General features: G+C 46.3%; 1 protein-coding gene across 1 annotated transcript in view; it reads right to left on the bottom strand.

Annotated features, from left to right (window-relative positions):
* Positions 1 to 10248, bottom strand: part of MTMR12 (myotubularin related protein 12) — a 110526-nt gene extending 100278 nt beyond the window's left edge. The window contains exon 1 of the mRNA XM_089689462.1: positions 10103 to 10248. Within this exon, the coding sequence (XP_089545588.1) occupies positions 10103 to 10177 (75 nt within the window). The 5' untranslated portion in view covers positions 10178 to 10248. The remainder of the gene's footprint in view (positions 1 to 10102) is intronic.
* Positions 10249 to 15675: the final 5427 nt, after the last annotated feature.

Below are 15675 nucleotides of genomic sequence, written 5' to 3'. Positions count from 1 at the left end.
GGATCTTATTACAGAACATCCCGGAATCTCGAAGTCATAGAGAACACCCATAATGAGCTCACATAATAAAATGCAGAAGACGAATCAATGACAGGATACATCCGTATTGCGCACAAACACACCAGATCGCCTCTCCTAATGGATTTCCTACGGTCCTGCAAGGATACCACTTGGATAGTAATTAGCTGCATGACTGTAGATAAGACAGATCCCTGGGATAAAATCTAGAGCGCCTGCATGTTGTCACACAGACAAGCCCTAGTCATCCAAACACACATAGGGAATATTTTACCTGTCAAACACATGTACATTGCTGCATATACTCTACACCTACTCTACGATGTATGTGACAACAGAAGGGTGACACCACTATTTACCACCCGAGGCTCTGTAGACGTACCATTGTCCTGTCTAATACCGATTCTTTGGAGTGCTATTAAACCTCAGTGCACTGATGACATTCATACTAAGTTGTTTCTTCAACCACGTGTGGACACTGGGCATACTACACATGCCCAATAAAAGTCATCAAAGAACACAGGACGTGTGTAGTTGGCCCTGTCCTTTTGCCCCTCTGTTGCTCCCCATTAACCCCCAAACTTGCTGGCAATATCCAACTTTTAAAATGAAGGAAATGTGTGCCTCCCCCACCCCAAGTCCATACCAGACCCTTCAAGCATGCAGCCCAGCAGGGCTAGGAAAGGGACACACACAAAACTGAGCCCACACCCCTGAACCATATCAACCTCAACATGGAGGGGGTGCTTTGAAGTGGGGGGGTGCTCTGAAGCAGGGGGGTGCTCCCCCCGACCAAGTATCTTGTCCCCAAGGGCCTCTTCCTCACAACCCCTGGCAGTGGTTGTGGGGGTCCATACCAGACCCTTATCTGAGCTTGTAGGCTAGGAAAGGGAAGGGGCAGGGGAGCACCCCCCCTCCAGAACCAAATCAGGCCGCATGCCCTCAACATGAAGGAGGTTCTTTGGAGCAAGGGGGCTCCCCCCCCCAAAGCACCTTTTCCCCATGTTGATGGAGACAAATGCCTCTTCCCCACAAGCCTGGATGGTGGTTTGGGGGGGTCTGCGGGTGAGGGGCTTATTGGAACCTGGATCTCGCCTCCCCCCATGTGAATGAGTATGGGGTATGTAGTATCTCTACGCATTCAAAAAAGGGAGGTCCGCACCTGATGCTGGCTCTCGACGACTGACAGCTCCTCTTTGTAGCTAAGGTTGAACAAACTAAGGGGGTGTGTTCACTCAGTGACCCTGTCCCCTTATGACATCATCGACAGGGCCTGCTGCGTCAGTAAGTTATTGGTTAAAGACGCAACAGCTGCCCACTTCTTAAGAACTCGCTATTTAGCAACGGTTAGGAACTTGTAGGAGCGTTTAGCTTTTTTTTCTGCCAGTAAAAATCGGTCTCACAAATATAAACCAGAGATATTTTTTTTCCTGCTCCTAAATGCTGAGCTTAAAAAATGCCTCTAGACTACATAGTGTGCATGAATACATTGGATAACATTATCTCCTTCTAGAGGCAACAAAAAAAAAAAAAAAAAGCTAAACGCTGCTCCTAGGAGCATTTTTTTAAAGCTAGTGTGCATGGACAAATAGGTGCTGTGCCCAGAGATAATCCCCACAAAGGTGGAATGTCGGTGCTCTGGGTGTCTTCCCAACACAGATGCAACTGAAAGATTAGGATTGGTATAGCCGGCACTCGTCTTCCCAAATATTAAACTTTGAGTAAAATGTGCATATAAAATGCTTACGCATTTCTGCAATAATCCTTAGTCATGACTTATTGCCGAAACGCGTAAATCATTTTCTATGCACATTTTACTTGCTCAATAAAGTTTATTTGGGGAGACGAGTGCCGGCTATAGCAATCCTCACCACATGGCGTACATAGAACCCAAACACAACAGCTCTGCTGATAAATAATGTCAGGTCCTTTATTGAAAGCAGCAACTTCTGTGCAATGTTCAGACTGCCCTACAAAGTATCTCTTTAGCTCACATGGTTACTTATGTATCTACTCTGATCCACTCATCTGCAATTCAAAGGGATGAGCTTTCATCTGCATTTGATGTCAGTTAACCAATTCAATACCAGGCACTTTTACCCCCTTCCTGCCCAGGCCATTTTTCAGGTTTCAGCGCTCTCACACTTTGAATGACAATTGCGCGGTCATACAACATTGTACCCAAACTTAAATTTTATCATTTTCTTCACACAACTAGAGATTTCTTTTGGTGGTATTTAATCACTGCTGGGGTTTTTATTTTTTGCTAAATTAACAAAAAAAAAAACAATTTTGAAAAAAAACACACATTTTTCTTTGTTTCTGTTATAAAAGTTTACAAATAAATAATTGTTCTTCATAAATTTAAACCAAGTTGTATTCTGCTACATGTCTTTGGTGAAAATAACCCAAATTAGGATGTATTTTTTAGTTTGTAGGAAAGTTATAGAGTTCACAAACTATGGTATAGATCTGAATATTGATCAATCCTGAAGTACTGACGGCCAATCTAATTTCTTGAGGTCCAAGAATGTCAGAATAGTACAGATATCCCCCAAATAATCCCCTTTTTGCAGAGTAGACAGTCCGACGTACTTCATAAGAGGAATGGCGAGTTTTTTGAAGTTGTATTTTTTTTGTCATAATTTTTCGGAAAATTAAAAAAATTAATTCACTATTTTTTTTTACATACTGTCACCAGTGCAGTACAGCGTCATCATATAACTGGCATGGCGGTGAACAGGGACACTGACTGGTGACAGTCTGAAAAAAATATATATATATTTTTTTTTATTATTTTTAAATTTTTTATTACATTTTTTTTTTTTTTTTTTAAGATTTTCTTTTCATATTTTACTATGACCAAAGTAGTACAATGTTACCATAGTAACATTGTACTACTTTGGGGAAGTGATCAGTAATTTTTTTTTTTTTTTTTTTTTTTTTTTACACAATTTGCTTATAGCAAAGAATTACTTTGCTATAAGCAAACATTTACCTGAATGACATCGATTCATTCAGGTTTTTTTTTTTTTTGTGCTTAGATGTGATTTGGCCACAGCTAATCACATGACATGTGCATGTAACCTGCTGTGACCATTCACAGCTAGGCACTAGTATACAATGGATGGCATGAATGAAGCCATCCATTGTATACAACTGTCATGTGACCTGCTGTGATTGGTCACAGCAGGTCACATGGTACCGGCAACGAGGGCCGGTATTAAGATCTGTCATCGGCCGTGTCCGAGGTACACGGCCGGTGACAGATCGCGTCGCTGCGCAGCTCTGCAACCGCGTGAACTGCGCATGTGCGGGAGGACGCCAAATGGCGTATACCCCAGAAATCTACAGCATTTTTGCGGCCACCAAACGGCTATAGGCCAGGGCGGCTAATGGTCCAAGTGATTAAAAAAGGTTTTTTTTTGTTTTTAGTTAAAATAATAAACATGGTAAACCTACCTGCTCAGTGCAGTGGTGTGGCACAGAGCAACCCCGATCCTCCTCCTCTCCCCGGCCGGCGGACCTGGCTCCTCCTCTTCTCAGTGGGCCCCCATAGGAAGCTGCTTCCTATGTGGACACACCTGCAGGCTCACTCCAGAGCCAGGCTGTGTGTGTCTATTGACACACAAATTGTAGCTCATCCCCCTCCAGGATCAGATCCATCTGAAAAACTGACAGACGGTCCTTATCAGACCACCCATGTGAAAAGGGTATAGGCGGACTTTTTTTTTATTGTGTTGATGGCATCAGTTTGAGAGATCGTTCATTGATGGGTGCAGCCGACCTCCTGCCAACCTGCTCCAAGAGAATCATGCATTCCCATAGATTTGTATAGGAATGTAAAACATGCTTGAAGAGAAGGAAAGCCTGTCGGCACAGGTTGTGTCTGGTCATCATTCGACTGTCTGGGTCTATAGGGAGGGGAGAGGGGCCCAGCGGCCACTAAAGTATACACCACCCAGTGCCGTCTCCTGTCAGTGCTGCTGGAAATGTGCCATCCACTGCACTAGAAGGGACACAATATATAAACCAACCACTTTAGAAGAAAGCTGGCAACAAACTCTTTGATGTGGACCATCTAATATCTGCCACTACAGGGCAACCTGATGCCTTGCCCTGTCCCAGTAAATATAGATTTCTATCACAGCTGCTACCTGCATATATGTTCATAATGTGAAGTGAAAAAATGCTGCGCTACATGAAATAATGGCACAATCCATATATATATAAAGAAAAAAAAAATACTTTCATTTCATTATTTTTTTCTACCCATTTTCTCTTAAAAATATATAATAGATAGATATATATATATTAGAAGAAAAAATATAAATGAAATATGTATGTATTATATGTATGTACACACACACACAGAAAACATAGGTAGGAACAAATAATGAAATGAAAATATTTCATTAATATTTTTTCTTCTAATATATATATATATATATATATATATATATATATATATATATATATATATATATATATATATATATATATATATATATATATATATACACACACACACACACACACATACATACATACATACATACATACACACACACACACACATACATATACACACACACACACACACACAGTTAGGTCCATATATATTTTAGATCTTTTCAGGTACTTACCAAAACATTTTCAAGATATAGTTATATAATGGATATGGGCTAAAAGTGCACACTCTCAGGTTTAATTTGAGGGTATGTACATCCAAATTGGAGGAAGGGTCTAGGAATTACAGCTCTTAAGAGTAGCCATCCCCACTTTTTCAAGGGACCAAAAGTCATTGGACAATGGAATCAAAAGCTGTTTCATGGCCAGGTGTGGGCTACTCCTTTGTTATTTCTTCATCAATTAAGCAGGTAAAAGGTCTGGAGTTGATTCTAAGTGTGGTATTTGCAGTTGGAATCTATTGCTGTGAACCTACATCATGTGTTCAAAGGAGCTGTCCGTGTAAGTGAAACAGGCCATTGTAAGGCTTCAAAAACTAAACAAATCCATCAGAGAGATAGCAGCAGCATTAGGAGTGGCCAAATCAACAGTTTGGTACATTCTGAGGAAAGAAGAACGCACTTGTGAGCTCAGCAACATAATAAGGTATGGACGTCCATGGAAGACAACAGTGGTGGATGATCACAGGATCCTCTCTATGGTAAAGAAAAACCCATTCACAACATCCAGACAAGTGAAGGACACTCTCCAGGAGGTGTGCGTATCATTGTCAGTCTACAATCAAGAGAAGACTTCACGAGAGCAAATACAGAGGATTCACCACAAGGTGCAAACCATTCATAAGCCTGAAGAACAGAAAAGCCAGATTAGACTTTGGCAAAAAAAATCTAAAAAATCCAGACCAGTTCTGGAAAAGCATTTGTTGGACGGATGAAACCAAGATCAATCTGTACCAGAATGACAGGAAGAAAAAAGTGTGGAGAAGGCGTGGAACAGCTCATGATCCAAAGCACACAACGTCATCTGTAAAACATGGTGGAGGCAGTGTGATGGCATGGGCATGCATGGCTTCCAATGGCACTGGGTCATTGGTGTTTATTGATGATGTGACAGAAGACAGAAGCAGCCAGATGAATTCTGCAAAGTTTAGAGATATACTGTCAGCCCAGATTCAGCCAAATGCAGCAAAGTTGATTGGACGGCGCTTCACAGTACAGATGGACAATGATCCAAAACACACTGCAAAAGCAACCCAGGAGCTTTTGAAGGAAAAGAAGTGGACTATTCTGCAACGGAAGAGTCAATCACCTGATCTCAACCCCATTGAGCTGCATTTCACTTGCTGAAGGCAAAACTAAAGGCAGAAAGACCCACAAACAAAGAACAACTGAAGACAGCTGCTGTTAGAGCCTGGCAAAGCATCAGAAAGGAGGAAACCCAGTCTTTGGTAATGTCCATGGGTTCCAGACTTCAGGCACTCATTGCCAGTAAAGGATTATCAACAAAATATTAACAATTAATTTTATTTATGATTATATTCAATTGTCCAATTATTTTTGGTTCCTTGAAAAAGGGGGGATGGCTACTCTTAAGAGCTGTGATTCCTAAACCCTTCCTCCAATTTGGATGTACATACCCTCAAATTAAACCTGAGAGTGTGCACTTTCAGCCCATATCCATTATAGAACTATAGCTTGAATATGTTTTGGTAAATACCTTAAAAAAGGTATTAAAAAATACCTTAAAAAAACTAAAAATTGTGCCTGTGTCCAATTATATATGGACCTAACTGTTGCTAACTCTGACCTACAAAGCCATTCACAACCCCACCCCAAACTACATAAATGACCTGATACCAAAATACTACCCTACCTGTGCCCTCCGCTCCTCACAGGACCTCATACTCTCTAGCTCCCTGGTCTCCTCCTCCCACGCCAGATAGCAGGACTTCTCTAGGACTTCCCCCATCCTCTGGAACTCCCTACCCCAATCCATCAGACTGTCACCTACCCTCCTCACCTTCAGGCGCACCCTGAAAACCCTCCTCTTCAGGGAAGCCTACCCCAACCTCACCTAACAACTAACCTCCTCCACTCCTCCCACCACTCCATCCCCCACAGCCATTTCCTCCTGTACCACCTTCCCCTCCCTCCTAGATTGTAAGCTCGAAAGCGCAGGGCCCTCGAACCCCTCGTGTATTGTATTGTTACTGTCTTGTCTCATGTTCTGTCCCCCTTGCTACTGCACAGCGCTGAGCATACCCTTTGGCGCTATATAAATACTGTATAATAATAATATTATATATATATATATATACACACACACACACATATACACACACTTCTCTTTTCACTTTGTTTTTTGGTTACATAACAGATTGTGCCATTGTTTCATGTAGCGCAGCATTTTTTCACTTCACATTATGATTGTATCATTTGCCCCACTGAGACATGGGTTGTGTGCACTAGCAGCTACAGTATTTAATTGTAATTTTTGGTTTTTATTTCACCATAGTTAGCGCTTGAGTTATTCAATTTATTTTAGACTTGTATATATGTACCTTGATCATTTCATACAACTAAACAAAAAACAGAAAAAAAACCCAAACAGTTCATGATATCTACAGATACATGGATACAACACTGCGCAGGTCTAAAATATTGATCGTTCTCTGAAGGCAGGTGACATCATGCTCTATACCTCATCCAATCAGAGAACACTTTGTATTCATTCAGAAAATGCAGCATCTACTCTGAATGCTGCCTGTGTCGAGTGGCCGACCTCCTGTTCACAATGCAGCAAGGTAGCCGCTCAGCACAGGACCAGCAAAGTGGAGATCACTGGACATCCAACTTCCAGAGGGATCCCACAGGTATGGTGTACACATCATCACACTGGTCCAAGCTGGATCAATGTCACCATGTACAAGAGCTCCATACCCGTCTTCCTTTCTACAAGCTTTTCAGCCTGTTATGTGCCCACTATTTGTAGTCCTGTGTACTATATGTTTTTGTTTTTTTAAATTGATGAATAAAAACTTTTCAGGTTAAAAAAAAATAAAATATTCCATACCTGGAATTCAGCTTTAACCCCTTAGTGACAAAACAAATGTGAATGCCTGAATACAATTGTGCAGCCTAGACATGTTATCTATCCATTGCAACGACTTTGTGTATCCAGGTAGACTGTACCTTGTTGTTTTCAGGGAACATTGGGCTTTCATTTGGTGGTAAACGATGATGGATATCTCCTGATATTTATATTATCAAAAGGAAAACCATCCCAAAATAGCTGGAAAACTACAGTCAAGCATGGTGGTGGGAGTGTGATGGTTTGGAGCTGCATGAGTGCTGCCGGCACTGGGGAGCTACAGTTCATTGAGGGAACCATGAATGCCAACATGTACTGTGATGTACTGAAGCAGACCATGATCCCCTCCCTTCAGAGACTGGGCCGCAGGGCAGTATTCCAACATGATAACGACCCCAAACACACCTCCAAGACGACCACTGCCTTGCTAAAGAAGCTGAGGGTAAAGGTGATGGACTGGCCAAGCATGTCTCCAGACCTAAACCCTATTGAGCATCTGTGGGACATCCTCAAATGGAAGGTGGAGGAGCGCAAGGTCTCTAACATCCACCAGCCCCGTGGTGTTGTCATGGAGGAGTGGAAGAGGACTCCAGTTGGAACCTGTGAAGCTCTGGTGACCTCCATGCCCAAGAGGGTTAAGGCAGTGCTGGAAAATTATGGTGGCCACACAAAATATTGACACTTTGGGCCCAATTTGGACATTTTCACTTAGGGGTGGACTCACTTTTGTTGCCAGCGGTTTAGACATTAATGGCTGTTTGTTGAGTTATTTTGAGGGGACAGAAAATTTACATGTTATACAAGCTGTACACTGACTACGTCACATTGTAGCAAAGTGTCATTTCTTCAGTGTTGTCACATGAAAAGATATAATCAAATATTTACAGAAATGTGAGGGGTGGACTCACTTCTGGGGGATACTGTATATGTTCCTTATGCTGGATCAATGACACCACCAGGTGTCACCAGGCCATGACTTGTAGTGACACCTCCGAGTGCACCAATAACCATGTCCAGCAGTGACACAGAATGTACAATGGTCAGCATAGGCCGATCGGTGACACCAGCACAGCCAGCGTGAAGAAACTCATGATGTACCCCAATCCCTAACAATGAACCCTTCCATGTCTGACTGCTCCCCCCCAGTACAGCTATACACTGTGTGCCCATCACCCCTTCATGTACACCAACTACCACCCCTCCTGTGCAACATCGGACACTGCCACTAGGGGGCCACACAGCCCAATCACCCACAGACACTGCCACTAGGGGGCCACACAGCCCAATCACCACCAGACACTGCCACTAGGGGGCCACACAGCCCAATCACCCACAGACACTGCCACTAGGGGGCCACACAGCCCAATCACCACCAGACACTGCCACTAGGGGGCCACACAGCCCAATCACCCCCAGACACTGCCACTAGGGGGCCACACAGCCCAATCACCCCCAGACACTGCCACTAGGGGGCCACACAGCCCAATCACCCCCAGACACTGCCACTAGGGGGCCACACAGCCCAATCACCCCCAGACACTGCCACTAGGGGGCCACACAGCCCAATCACCCCCAGACACTGCCACTAGGGGGCCACACAGCCCAATCACCCCCAGACACTGCCACTAGGGGGCCACACAGCCCAATCACCCCCAGACACTGCCACTAGGGGGCCACACAGCCCAATCACCCCCAGACACTGCCACTAGGGGGCCACACAGCCCAATCACCCCCAGACACTGCCACTAGGGGGCCACACAGCCCAATCACCACCAGACACTGCCACTAGGGGGCCACACAGCCCAATCACCCCCAGACACTGCCACTAGGGGGCCACACAGCCCAATCACCACCAGACACTGCCACTAGGGGGCCACACAGCCCAATCACCACCAGACACTGCCACTAGGGGGCCACACAGCCCAATCACCCCCAGACACTGCCACTACACAACCACCACCCCTCCTGTCCTGTCCAGGGGGCAGGGAGGGTAGTCGGTAGGATAGCAGGGCACTGGGTGAGGGCAGCCGGCAGGATAGCAGGGCTCCGGGTGAGGGTAGTAGGTAGGATGGCAGGGCACCGGGTGAGGGTAGTAGGTAGGATAGCAGGGCACCGGGTGAGGGTAGTAGGTAGGATAGCAGGGCACCGGGTGAGGGTAGTCGGTAGGATGGCAGGGCACCGGGTGAGGGTAGTAGGTAGGATGGCAGGGCACCGGGTGAGGGTAGTAGGTAGGATGGCAGGGCACCGGGTGAGGGTAGTAGGTAGGATGGCAGGGCACCGGGTGAGGGTAGTAGGTAGGATGGCAGGGCACCGGGTGAGGGTAGTAGGTAGGATGGCAGGGCACCGGGTGAGGGTAGTCGGTAGGATGGCAGGGCACCGGGTGAGGGTAGTCGGTAGGATGGCAGGGCACCGGGTGAGGGTAGTCGGTAGGATAGCAGGGCACCGGGTGAGGGTAGTCGGTAGGATAGCAGGGCACCGGGTGAGGGTAGTCGGTAGGGTAGCAGGGCTCGGCGCTGTCACTCACCTCCGGGGTGAGGTAGGACACGAAGGACGGCTGTTTCGGGGACTTGGCCGCCCCTCCGGCTCCCAGCCCCAGCATGACCCGATGTAGCCGCTCCGCTCTCTGCCCGGCGCTCCCAGTACAGCGGATACACCGGCCACACCCACTCCCGCCGCCATTGGCTGTCACCGGGCTACAACCAGCGAGGCGGGGACCACCAGCTCTCCTCCTCTACGCATGACGTATGGTAAGAGGCGGCCGGTGATTGGACCAACATCCTGACAATCTGCAGTGATTGTTTGTATCCTCCATGGTCAGGATGTAACTCTTGATTGGCTGAGTTGTTCCTGATTGCAGTGGGCGGGGCCGGGGAGCGTCAAGAGGTCTACCTATGTCAATGCGCTGTCCAATGATTGAGCTGAACCGGTTGCATTTGCAGCTAGTGGCTGGTCAGTTTGGGTGGGCGGGATCAAGCAGTGCAGACATCATAAACACATACATGAGCATAGGTCTACACTGACAGCTGGACATAGAACACACGGAGCTGAGAGGCCCACTTGGCGGTGCACTGGCCTTCCTGACATCATATACATGATTTTGGATAGAGTAGGGAGGGTTAGAACCTCTGTCAGCTTATTTGCCGTCTGTGTCCCATTGGGGAGATTTCCCTTCACTTCCTGTTCTATAGCCAAACCAGGAAGTGAGAGGAAATCCCTGCAGCTTAAAATGGAACTTTAGTCGGAAAATGAAGTCCTCATTGATCACTCCAGGCTGGCCCCTTTTGCAGGTATAGATATGTACGTTCTGCTCACAGCCTAAAGATTTCCTGCTGTTCAGGGGCTCTGGGCTTCAGCAAAATGGCCGCCTCCAGCAAGAAAAAACAGGCATTTACAACAGACACTCATTTTACGAGTGTAGTGCCCCCTGGTGTACATGGTTTACAGTGTAGTTAGAGGCTTGTTAGAAGGCTGGGTGTGAGTCAGTGAGTTTACTTTAGGCCAGGCTGGAGGGCTCTACAGGCCAGGCCTCTGGTACCTCCCACTGGTTCTAGAAGCCCGGAGATGTTTCTAGAAGCTAGTGGGTGGAGGGCAGAAGGTGCTAATCCTGCATATTTATGGGAATCTGGCCAATCCCCAGGCAGGAGGCATGGCAATGTGGTCTAATCAGCCTATAAATATGAGAGAGCCTGGCCAGGAGGGGGGGGGGGGGGTCAGGTGGAAGATGAAGTGCTGAAGAGTACTGCTGTGTAGCCTGGGAGGGGACCCCAGACAAGGGGGGGGGGGGGGGGGTCATGTCTCCAGGCTGGAGGTCAGAAAGATGGGAGAAGGACGGTGACAGACGGAACTCCACTGAAGGAAGGACAGCCTGTTAGCTGGGAAAGAAACGAGCCCAGAGGAAAGCCTGAACACAGTTTCCCCACAACTACAGGAGACAAGGACAGTGCGAGGACCTCCGGGGCCAACACATGAGAGGGCTGCTAGGTGCCATACTCAGCCAGTCCTCCCTGGGACAGGGCTTCACATCTGCTCCACAATCTCTTGCTCCAGGATATTCTTCAGAAGACAGCCAGGTGGATGGGCAGTTCCTATCTGAGGTCTGAAGAGGTTCACTTAGAGGGGACCAAGGGCTCCTCACAGGGACTGTGTTACTGATCCATCAAGAGACTGTTGGTACTCCGGAGGGGGTGGTAAGTCCAGGATACGGCCTTTTTACACAGAATTGAGGAAGTTTGTCCTCAGAGTTATAGTTTCAAGTCAAGCTGGGCTTCCTATACACCCCTAGACCCTCTGCCAGTTCTCTCCCCCTAAATAAAACAACAAAAACAAGCCCATGGACTGGTTACTGACTCTGAATGGAAGTTGCCAAATGCGTGTTGCCTGGCCGTGCAGGAATTAGGACGACCCAAATCCAGTGCCTCTCAATGGGTAGCGCTAAAGTAACAGAAGTATTAATGCAGAATGTACGATTTACTACTAATGAACATTATTTTATCAAGTTGCTATGGGTAAAGTTCCACTGTAAGGGAATCCCCTGGGGCCCCTGCCTCACAAGAACTAGAAATCCCCCCCCATATCTGTTCTGGGAACAGCCAAAAATTTGGGATTTTTCTTTACTTTCACTTTTGATGATAACAGTGAATAGAATAGAGAGGGTGAATCTCCCTGAAGGCGACACAGATGGCAGTAAAAACCAGCAGGGGTTCTAGTTCCTCTCCACTCTATCCAAAAGGTAAAAAGAGAAAGTTTTGCCTTTAGTTATGCTTTCAGTCTAACTGCTTGCTAACTGTGCTATAGTCCAATGATGGCTAAAGTGTGGTTGTCCAGTTCTGGGAGAGCGTCATATGACATCCTCCTGCGCGCCCCCAGCGATCTCCGTGATTGCTGTGTCCAATGGAGACAGCTGATCAAGTGATGAGGTAAAAGGCCAATCGCAGAGGACTTTTACCGCGTGATCAGCTGTATCCAATGACACAGCAGATCACAGAGTAAATACAGTTGTCGGTTATCGGCTGCACTTTCCTCACATTGTCACAGCGTGCGGAAGTACTGCCGATAACCAGCAACTGTCACAGAGCAGATTGGTACTGATGATCAGTGCCCTGCAGTGCCACCCACCTGTGCCCATCAGTGCTGCCCAGCAGTTGCACCCATCAATGCCGCCTATCAGTGACCATCATTGCTGCATATCAGTACAGCAGCATTGGTGCCTCCTCATCAATGCCCACCAGTGCTGCCTCATCAGTGCCCATCATTGCTGCATATCAGTGCAGCCTATCAGTGCCCATCATTCCTCTATATCAGTGCCACCTCATCAGTGCTGCCTATCAGTGCCCATCATTGCTGCATATCAGTGCCACCTCATCAGTGCAGCCTATCAGTGCCCATCATTGCTGCATATCAATGCCACCTCATCAGTGCAGCCTATCAGTGCCCATTATTGCTGCATATCAGTGCCACTTCAACAGTGCAGCCTATATCAGTGCCCATCATTGCTGCATATCAGTGCCACCTCATCAGTGCAGCCTATCAGTGCCCATCATTGCTGCATATCAGTGCCACCTCATCAGTGCTGCATATCAGTGCAGCCTCATCAACGCACATCAGTGAAGGAGACAATTACCTGTTTGCAAAATTTTATAATAGAAACAAAGAAAACCTTTTTTTTTCAAATTTTTGGCTCTTTTTTTGTTTATAGTGCAAAAAAAAATTAAAACCCCAGTAGTGATTAAATACCACAAAAGAAAGCTCTACTTGTGTGAAAAAAATGAAATATGGTACAATGTAGCATGACCGCGCAATTGTCATTCAAAGTGCAACAGCGCTGAAAGCTGAAAATTGGCCTGGGCAGGAAGGGGGTATAAGTGCCAGGTAGGCAAGGGGTTAAAGTGGCTGTATTATATCCAGTGAAGTGACTGGCCTCAGGTGATACACAGAGATGAAACACATCCTCCTACATAAGTTTATCGGCTGTCGTCTTTTCTCTACAGCCGTTAAAAGTGCAGAATTCATACAGCTTGTCTAAGCTTTCTGAAAGCAGGAGGTGGAAAGTTGCATTTACACACAGTACAAGAGCTCTGAGAGCTGATTGGAGGGAAGGGACACACCCCCTACACACAGCACACAGGAACAGAGCAGAAGATTTCAATCACAGGCTGTGTGCTGGAGCTCTCTCCCCGTAACTACTTTCTTCTTGGTGTCAGGAAAACTTGTCAAAAGTAACTCATGCTGATAGCAGAGAACAAAACAGCACACAGAAATGACACTTAGTGCTCTGGGTTGAGTACACACTACAGTATAGAGGGATATGATTTGTTCATATTTCATGTCTGAGGTTTAAAACCACTTTAACTTTATTGCTATCATAGAAAGGGATTGACAATCTGTATGATAGCATTGACCAGGTGACAGGTACTCTTTATTGAGACATCTGTAGGCCCCTCTCATGGCACTAGGGAATTAGGTACATTTACTGGCTCACTCATTAGTGTTTTATTTATTTATTTCAGGTACTTATATAGTGCTGTCAATATACGCAGCGCTTCACATATATATTGTACATTCACATCAGTCCCTAACCCTCAAGGGGTGTACAGTCTAAGGTCCCTAACTCACATTCATACATAGACATACTAGGGCCAATTTAGACAGGAGCCAATTAACCTACCAGCATGTCTTTGTAATGTGGGAGGAAACCGGAGTACCCGGAGGAAACTCACACAGGCACAGGGAGAACATGCATACACCAGGCAGATGGTGCTGTGGTTGGGATTCAAAACCAGCGACCCTATTACTGCCAGAAGGAAGTAGTTTAAGTGAGCATGTCTGAGTGGGGGTCAAGTTCAGGTTAGACCAGGTTAGCCTGGCCTCTATTGCCTCCACCTGGTTCTGGAGATCCATGGAAACTTCCAGAAGCCAGTGGGCAGAGGGGTGGAAACCTAAACCTTCATATTCATTCGAGTCTGACCAGTTCCAGACCTGAGACCCTGGTAGTGTGGCAGACTGCTCCTGGATATAAGGAACCATCTTAGCAGAGGTTGGGAGTCGGGTGGAAGATGGAATACTGAAGCTGCTGCTATGCAGCCTGGGAGGGGACCTCAGCAGGGGGGGGGAGGGGGACTACAGGCTGGGGGCTGCAGGAAAAGAAGTTGGCATGGGCATGTCCTAGCTGGGGTCTGAAGAGAGTTTACTCAGAAGGAAGAGACTGTGCCATTGATTGATTAAGAGACCATGACACTCCGGCTGAAATAGAAAGTTCAGGATCTACCTTTGTGTAGATAATCAGGAAGGTTTGTCCTCAGAGTGATAACTGCAACTCAAGTAGGGCACACCATGTACCCCTAAACCCTATCCAAGTTTTATTATCCCATAATAAACAACAAAAACAAGTTCATGGACTGGTTTCTGGTGGAAGTCTGAAAATGTGTGTTGCCTGGCTGTGCAAGAAAAAAGAGACCCAATTCTCAGCGGCTTCTTCGGGGGTGAGCGCTACACCTCTGTAAGATTCCTAACATGGAAGGTGTTGGTGCTTATGTGACAGGTACATAAATCGTTCGAAGCCTGGCACTCCTTCCTCAGTGTGCTCCCTCCTGGCATCACACATCACACTGACAGGCACATGGCCATGGAGTTTTGTAGTAGAGGTGGGAGGAGCCTGATGGAGAGCTGAGAAAATAGTTCCGTATCAGGTCCTCTATACTATTGACTGACAGTGCACAGCAGTGGGCGGCTCCATAGCAGATATCCTGTCCAATAGCACCTTTAAAATTTGCCCACTGCTGTGTTCTGTCAATCAAAAGTATGGAGGGCCTGATCGGGAATTATGCAGGCCATAGACGGGGAGAAAAACAGCCAATTTTTCTTTAAAAAAATCGGTCGTTCAAGCGGCCAACGTTACCAGCAATGGTAAAAAAAAATCGGCCGATTTTCATCCCATCTACAGCCGGCAAAAAGTGTCCATGCAGAGAGCTCTGATATTTCTTTGACAGTTCTTTGACATTTACAGCGGTTGCAACACTGTATCTATTTGTATCCATTTAGGATACAGATGTTTTTATTCGGAAACAAATAGATACATTGTTGCAGCCACTATAAATGTCA

This window comes from Staurois parvus, unplaced genomic scaffold (genome assembly GCF_062004578.1).
Source record: "Staurois parvus isolate SC_StPar_1 unplaced genomic scaffold, SC_StPar_1.0 ptg000475l, whole genome shotgun sequence".
Lineage (NCBI taxonomy): Eukaryota > Metazoa > Chordata > Amphibia > Anura > Ranidae > Staurois > Staurois parvus.
The sequence above is the reverse complement of the archived record's forward strand: the minus strand, read 5'-3'. Positions and strand labels throughout refer to the sequence as shown.